At 35.9% G+C, this 8,818-nt stretch overlaps 1 protein-coding gene and 1 pseudogene across 1 annotated transcript; both read right to left on the minus strand.

Moving 5' to 3' along the window:
• Positions 2,585–3,415, minus strand: LOC109128725 (uncharacterized mitochondrial protein AtMg00810-like). The gene has a single exon (XM_019235580.1). The coding sequence runs from the start codon at positions 3,413–3,415 to the stop codon at positions 2,585–2,587; it is 831 nt and encodes a 276-aa protein (XP_019091125.1).
• Positions 6,337–8,172, minus strand: LOC104743918 (annotated as a pseudogene).

Raw genomic sequence — 8,818 nt, forward strand, 5'->3', positions numbered from 1 at the left:
CTCAGTTCACCGGTTTGCCAGTGGAAGCGCTTCGTGACATTTTGGCATTTCGTTGTACTCAGACTTATTGTAATACAGTTCTTCTGGAAGTTACAGATGCCGAGGTGAAGCAGGTTCTGTTTTCCATGCCAATGAATAAGTCTCCTGGTCCGGATGGTTTCACGGTTGAGTTCTTTAAGAGTGGGTGGTCTGTGGTTGGTGCTGATCTTACTAAAGCGGTCCAATCTTTTTTCAAGTTTGGCTTCTTACCTACTAGAGTTAACGCCACGATTCTTGCCCTAATTCCAAAAAAGAGGATGCACGTGAAATGAAGGACTACAGGTCTATCTCGTGTTGCAATGTGTTATATAAAATCATATCTCGGATTCTAGCTTACCGTCTCAAATCGATTCTCCCTGATTTATTACTCCTAATCAATCTGCTTTTATAAAAGATCGATTGTTGATGGAGAATCTTTTGCTGGCTACCGAGTTGGTGAAGGATTACCATAAGGAGGATGTATCCTCTCGCTGGGCAACGAAGATCGACATCTCGAAAGCTTTTGATTCGGTTCAATGGCCTTTTCTTTTCAATGTTCTTACCGCCATAAATCTTCCTGAGAGGTTTATTCACTGGATTCGTTTATGTGTCTCCACAGCTTTTTTCTCTGTTCAGATCAATGGTGAGTTGGCGGGTTACTTTCGGAGTGAGTGAGGCTTGAGGTCAAACTTCTTTAGTCATAAGAATCCATGAGAATCCATTTGGAGGTCAAACTTCATTAGTCAAAAAAATTTATAACCTTGACCATGGTTATTGATAAGATTTTGAGGATTTATTATAAAAGTAGGGATAATTTTTGTGAGTTTTTTCTCAAATCAAACTGAAAGCCTCTCTCTCCACACCTAAACCTTTCAGATAAAGCTCCAAGCTACACTTTTCAAACCATTGGCAGACTCAGCATCTGAGTGTTTGTTGTCAAGAAATAGCCTTGAAGAATTCAAAGGATGTTGTAATGTGTAAGGAAGTTCAGTTACATGGTAAGGTGAAAATAAAAAAGAAAAAAGATCTTAAGTTCTCTCATTTCACTAAACCATACAACCAAAACTGTTCTTATCATTTCAACTTCTCTTGGGTTTTTCAAGTCTACGGTCACTAAACATTATTCCAAACCTTCTCACATATTCAACGGATCCAATCATGATGAATTCACACCCAATATTTTCTTCTTGAATCAAAACATTCACATTCAATGAATCACGTCTGTAAGGTATTAATGGCTTCCATGTCTAAGATGGATATGGTATTTTATATATATATATATACTCGGAGCTAATTAAAATATGAGCCAATTTGCTGAATAACCATATTCAATAATTTAATTAAAAATATAGCATATCATTTGAAAAATAGGAAAATAGGATGAGGGAGAGGGAGAATTATCATCTTGGTATTTTAATTGTTTGGTAGGTGATAGTCGGTGACCAGAGTTAGGAGTGGTGGCCGACAACCGGAGAAGGTGGTAGGTAGGGGATGGTGGTGATGGTAACGATGGTGGTGTTTTGTACTAAAGATAAAATAGTCATTTAATACATAAATATATAGAATATGATAGTTTGATGGTTAAGAGATGTAGAGTGGTTTGATAGTAAATTAGAGATTTTTTTTTGGTTATTGCTGTCGAAATCTCTTAAAATATTTCCTATTTCCATGATTTTGTTTTTTTGGAGTTTTCAGAAATATTAAATTTTATCTCTATTAAATTTGGCAAAACGTATATTTATTACATATTAAATCTCACAAAAATGTTACACAATCATGCTACACAAGACACAGTGATGATGGAACACTAATTTTGTCATTGCAACTTGAAATGAAAATTTCACTAAAAATTTATCAAGTCTTATAGAGAATAATTTTTTATAATTATATATAATAAATATAACTTTGTTTGACTGAATGATAAATATTTCATTGTCAATAACAACTTAAAAAAATAAAAATCAATAGAGAATATTTTTTTCAAGGTAAATTTATGTTACATTTGACAAAACTATTAAATTCTTTAATCTGTCAAAAACGTTACTAGAAAAGTTTATTAGGAAGTCAACAGTTATTGTAGAGAAGGATATTTCATGTATAATACAGAGTGAATACATAGGAGTATATATACTAGGACAGAGGAGGAGACTCTAGGTTTGTACATGTAAGGAATGTTCCATATTAGATACAATCAGATATTACGTTATTAAAGAGTGGTGATACAGCGTATCCTTGACACGCCCCCTCAAGATGGAGGAGCCTTGTGGACTCCAATCTTGTCTCGTAGATGGAGGAAATGAGTCTGAGGTAGCGGTTTAGTCAAACATCCGCTAATTGGTCTCTAGTGTTGACGTGAGCGACCCGAAGCATCCCTTGCTGAACCTGACTATGGATTAAGTGATAGTCGATAACAATATGTTTCATACGTGAATGAAAAACTGGATTGGCACATAAGAATGTGGCACACATTGTCACAGTAGACTACAGGAGCAGCTGGAAGTGGAATGCCTAGTTCAGTAAGTAAGCTGCAGATCCACCAAATCTCAGATGTCGTGTTCGTTACAGCTCAATATTCAGCTTCAGTCGATGATCTGGCGACACCTTTTTGCTTTTTCGCTGTCCAAGAGATGGGATTCCAACCGAGATAGACAATGTAGGTATTAGTGGAGACATAGTCATCAGAGTCTCCTGCCCAATCTTCATCAGAGAAAGCATGTAATGTGAGATCATTCTTCGCAGAAAAGAAAATGCCATGAGTTGTTGTGCCAGCCAAATATCGAAGAATCCTCTTTTCTTCTTGCCAATGAGCTTCGGTAGGACAATGCATGAACTGAGATAAGCGATTAACCGCATACGCAATATCCAGTCTCGTGAATGCCAGATATTGGAGGCTTCCCACTAGACGGCGGAAGACGGTTGGATCAGGGAGAGGATTTCCGGATGTGAGTTTCAGAGAGGTTGCCATTGGTGTACAGACTGGATTGCCGTTGATCATGTTATGACGGTGAAGCAGGTCTAAAATGTATTTGCGTTGTGATAAGTGAAGACCATGTGACGTTCGATGAGCTTCAAGGCCTAAAAAATAATTGAGATCTTCCGGGTCCTTGATCGAAAAACGATCAGCAAGAAGATGGAGAATGTGTTGGATTGTGGAGCGTTGATTGCCTGTGATCAAAATATCATCGACATACACCAACAGATAAATCCAGTCCGTACTATGATGAAGGACAAACAAGGATGTATCAACCAATGAGTTATTGAAACCAAGGGACAGGAGATAAGTCTTCAATTCAGTGTACCAGGCTCGAAAAGCTTGCTTGAGACCATATATCGCCTTACGCAACCGACAAACGTGATTGGGTTTGTCTGGATCTACGAACTCCGGAGGTTGCTCCATGTAGACCTCTTCGTTCAATGTCTCCTGAAGAAACGCATTATTCACATCGAGTTGCTGGATTGGCCACGACCGTTGGACAACAACATCAAGGACCAAGCGAGTGTTGTAGATTTGATGACGGGGCTGAACGTTTCTGTGTAATCACGGCCAAGCTGTTGGTTGTAGCCTTTGGAGACGAGACGAGACTTACACCTGCCAAGAGAGCCATTAGGAGGAAACTTATTTTTTATGAAATCCTTTAAAATTCTACCTCAAAAGTATGATTTTGAGATGATATTTTTTAACTAGAAAACAAAAAATAAGTCTTGTAGAATCATTCAAAATCTCACTTTTTAAAAAGTTGTGATATTTTGAATAACAATATGTTTTAAATAAGTTTTATAAATAACTGATTGAATAACAAGAGATTTTAGACTATTTTAAATGATTTTACATAAATCCAAGTTGAGTAACATAGTATTTTAAATTTTTTTGAAAATCATCAATTGAATAACATTTGATTTTAAGAATACTCTAGAATCTTTTAAAATATCAGTTGAATACCTCCTCTCTCTTAGTATTTTTAGAATTTTAGAAATAATTTGCTAAATTTAAAACCAAAACTTATTTTTATGCAATATGTGAAAATTGTCCTTCTTTTAATACACTTCATAATCATAAACTTATAAATGTATGTATTTAAATTCTTTTTAATGCATATATAAATAATATCATGTTTATTTTATATATAATTTAATGAAGTTTTATTTTACATACAAAATATGTGATTTTATAACCCACGCATTCACCTGGTAACTTTATAGTATATATATAAAACAAACACATGAAAGTCCATTGATTTGATGTTTTGAAATCTTCTTGAAGAAAAATCTTCCTGCTAAAAGTCTTATGAGTCCTTCCAAATCCAATAGACTTGACTTGAAAGAGCATAAAAGCAAGATTGCGACTACTAAACTCGTAGGACCAATCATGTTTAGATATTTCTCACTCCCTCTTTTCTGATCTTTCAACGAATCTTCTCTGCATGTTCACTCATTTCGCAGACTTAAAAATCTAAATTGTGAAAATAAAGATTGATTATAGGTTGGTTATGTCTTCTATTATTGTGAACAAAAAAACAAAACTAATAAACGATTATAAGTTGGGTTATTAATTGTCTCACACTCAGGATCATGTATCATAGAGTGATGCAATACACTTGTAACATCCCAAGAACATCTCGTCCGAAGTCTAAATCCACGACATGTTTTCCCCTCGTTGTAGCTTCACTTTCTATGGTCTAGATCTAGTAATCCAATCCGGAGTCAGGCCAGAGAGCTTCACCTGTATCTTTATGCTCGAAGTCAGGTTGCTTCGGGTTCTTCTTACTTCTTATGTTGTCACACCACTCGCATGGATTCGTAATGAAACTTACAAACCCAAGTACAATAACCAGGAGATACAAATTCAGTTCAGATTGGTACAAGGTTCCTTTACCATATATATAAACGGATCTTTATACTACTCAAGTAGTATACACGGATATTCATCATGAAAAGCTAAGTGATGGGATCCCATCCGCTTGAAGGCCTCCTTCGCCGGTGGTTTCAAGTGTGTGGGTAAGACTAAATTTTGTTGGCTTGTTGTTTTAGTGTAGCTCTCTGTTTTTCCAGCATTATTCAAAGTTTAAAATTCTTTAGGAATTATGGAATAGATGACGTCAAAGTTTAAAATTCTTTAGGAATTATGGAATTTTTACCAATAAGATTAATCTTCTCGTTTGTGTGGAGTTTAGAGTTTAGTTTTTGAGGAGGCGGATGGAGCTGTCAATTCTTTTGGGCTTTGTGGTAGCAAAGAAGAAGTTAGTATTTTCCGGATCTGGTAGATTCACGGTGCGACTCGAGGACTAATTCTCCTTCTATGTTTGATCCCTCCCTAGTGTTGACGCTGCTCATTTGTATCTCATCATTTGAAGCCGTCATTTTTGTTTGTTTGGTTGTGATTGCGTTACCCGTCCAGCCTTTGTCGTTCCTCTCTCCCTTGGTCTGCTCGTCGTCCTTTGATTCCCATTTGGTTCTTTCCTTTTTTAAGCTTGGGTTCTGTTTTGTTGGGAAGATATGCTAGTCTTCTAAGTAGGCAGTTGGTTCTTCTCATGGGTTGTTGTTCGTTTGTGGTTGATAGCTTCTTCCCTCTTCCTTGTTCTCATTTGAGTTCGAATGTGCAAGTGGTTAGGCTTCGCTCCTTATCTCTGCTTTGCAGATCTGGTTAGATCTGATTGCGTTTTGGAAGGCTTCTATCTAGACGGTAAAGGATGCTGCAGTCGTCGTCGCATCCGGAAGTGTGTTCGTGTCTTCGCTTGTCGGGTTATGAAGGCTTGGTTCTGGTTCTGAGAGATCAGCTCTCAAAAGGATAGGAGGTGGTTGATGTTATTGTTGGATTGGTCATGGGCATCCTTGATAAATCTCTTCTGCAAGACTTCAGAGAAGAATTCTTCTTGCTTATTAAGACTAGTATGTTTAGTAAGGTTTAAGCCTAGTTGCCTTTGCTTATGGTTTAAGGGTTTGTCCTCTCTCGTTTTGGTCTTAGTTTTTTAGCTTTGCTTTAAGTATGTTGTATTCATGTTTAGACTATGGGGAATGCTTGTTTTCCGCCGGCTTAGACTCTGGAGATATTATGTTGTTCGTCGGCTTTATATCTCAACTTTGGTACCAAAACTAGTTCATTAATAAAATTTCAGATGACAAAAAAAAGATTTATCTTACACGATTCAAAAGAAAATGACAGTTAGTCACTTATATTGACAGTATGTTTATAATTAAAAATAATCAATTAAATTCCTTCATATCAAAATAAATTAATAGAATTAACCAATTAATGCATTTTGCACTATAAACAGCCACACAGTTGAGACATGGGACTCTCTGTAAGAATTCTGAGTGAGCACTATGATGAGTACAATGTTCACAAAACTACAACCTGATCCCATATAAAAAGGGTTTTTTAAGATGGTTGGTTACTCGCTCATTCTCAGGATGATGCAACACACTTGTAATACCCCCTAGAACATCTCTTCCTAATCCTAAAGCCACTCGGAAAGACTGCCACGACGTGTTCTTTCCTCATTGTCGAAACGCTTTCTCTCGTCTAACAATTCAAGTCGTCTAGTAACCCAATCCGGTAAATCTGAGCCACGCCAGAGAGCTTCACCTGTGTCTTTTTGCCTAAAGTCAGGTTACCTTGGGTTCTTCTTACTTCTTCTGTTGTCCCACCACTCATATAGATTCGAAAAGAAGACTTGCCACAAGTATATCTCATCATTCCTGGATTCTTCTATACCATCTTCTAAGGAAACAAGAATAAAAAAACATACAAGCTCATCTCAGAAGGAAATTTATCATCTGTTCACACAAAATGTGTTCTGTTCACACAAAAAGAAACTAATGAATAGAACTCTTCATAAACCCGAGTACCCGAAACCAGAAGTTTCAATGTGGATAAGATTCCTATTCATTACCAATAGAGGGGATGATGAGTAGAAGAGAAGAGATAATAACCTGTTGCTGATATTGGTTTTTCGGACATCTGAGAATCTAAGACGTGACATGGTGGAACCGCCGCATAATTCACCTCTGTCACATTAACCTGCAATCATTCACAATTCACAAACAGTTTAAGCAACAAAGAAGACATATTATTAACATTACAGTTCCATTAAGTTAATTACAGAAGTAGTAGATAAACAAGACATCAGGAGAAGCTGTTGAAACAAGTACCTGGTAACCAAAATCTAAGCCGCAAGATTCATCGTTGGAGCTCTTGCTGTAAGAAGCAAGGCGGCCTGAAACAAGTATGTGATCATTTGGCTTCAAATGCGCTATACACATCCGTGCCATCGCGTCCCACATACTAAGATATATCCTGTCATTGAGTTGCATCATCACATTAACAAAGATTAATCCAAAAGGAAACTCTCATCAATCTTCAAATGAATCTACATTGTGCTATTGGAAACTAAGAGTTTAATAATCACAAGGCTTAGGAACAATACAGATCATAATCAAACATCATTAAGGCTAACTAATCCAAAAGAGTCAGTTTCTAATCCGAAACTAAGAATACCCTAATAGAACAAACCTGACCTAAAGCTCCGTTTAGGATAGAGCGGGTGTTTCAATCTACGCGTAGTGAAAACACCGAACCTATCGGGTCCGGTGTCGATGACTCGTATGGGTCAATCAACGAAACCCATAAGGCTCACGGAGTTGAAAAGATTGAAGTTGAGCTTGGTCGATAATGGTTTCTTGAAATAATAGTCTTATTACCGTAAGTCAAAGTTATGTGAAACTATAAGTATTACGAATTCCACGGTGGATTTCTCGAAGCGTTACACGAAACCGTTTTAACATGTATAAAATTATATTTGATAATCAAACTTATGTCTTATTAAGTCAAAAATATTTTAAATATATAGGGAACTATTACAAAAATTGTCTTATATGCTAAGATTATATTTGATAGTTAACTTATGTCGTGTTATCTAGTAAAATTTTTTTTTTTTTGAAATTGATAATGAATTCCCCAAAAATGTTACATAATGGTCATACTATGAGATTCTTTTTCATAGTCAAACTTATGTGATGTTATCTAGTTATATTTATTTCGAACTTTACAGTAGATCTCCCAAAACCTTACATAATCATCTTATCTAGTCAAGTATATTTCAGATTTTACAATGAATAGTTCAAAGATTATACAGTTTTCTTGCCATAAAAATCCATTTAAGGTCAGACTTCTTTAGTCAAAAACATTTATTACTTTGAGGATTTATTATAAGAGTAGAATAATTGTTGTGAGTTTTTTTTCTCAAATCAAACTGAAAGCCTCTCCTTCCACACCTAAACCTTTCGGATGTAGATATGAGCTCCAAGCTACACTTTTCAAACTATTGGCAGACTCAGCATATGAGTGTTGTGATTACAACTTCTTCATGTAAATTAAAATGTTTGTTGTCAATAAATAGCCTTGAAGAATCCAAAGGATGTTGTAATGTTTAAGGGAGTTTAGTTACATGGTAAGGTGAAACTAAAAAAACAAATCTTAAGTTCTCCCATTTCACTAAACCATACAACCAAAACTGTCCTTATCATTTCAACTTCTCTTGGGTTTTTCAAGTCTACAGTCACTAAACATCATTCTAAACCTTCTCACATATTCAACGGATCCGATCATCATGAATTCACACCCAATATGTTCTTTTCGGATCAAAACATCCACATTCAATGAATCACGTCGGTAAGGTATTAATGGCTCCCTTGTCTAAGATGAATATGGTATTTTTTTTTTGTTTTTTTTATATATACTCTGAGCTAATTAAAATTTTGGCCAATTTGCTGAATAACCATATTCAATAATTTAATTAAAAAT

Source organism: Camelina sativa, chromosome 14, assembly GCF_000633955.1.
Source record: "Camelina sativa cultivar DH55 chromosome 14, Cs, whole genome shotgun sequence".
NCBI classification, from domain to species: Eukaryota; Viridiplantae; Streptophyta; class Magnoliopsida; order Brassicales; family Brassicaceae; genus Camelina; species Camelina sativa.

Excerpts from the sequence above, each read along its gene's own strand:
- LOC109128725 (XM_019235580.1), bottom strand. The coding sequence starts at position 3,415 with ATGGAGCAACCTCCGGAGTTCGTAGATCCAGACAAACCCAATCACGTT.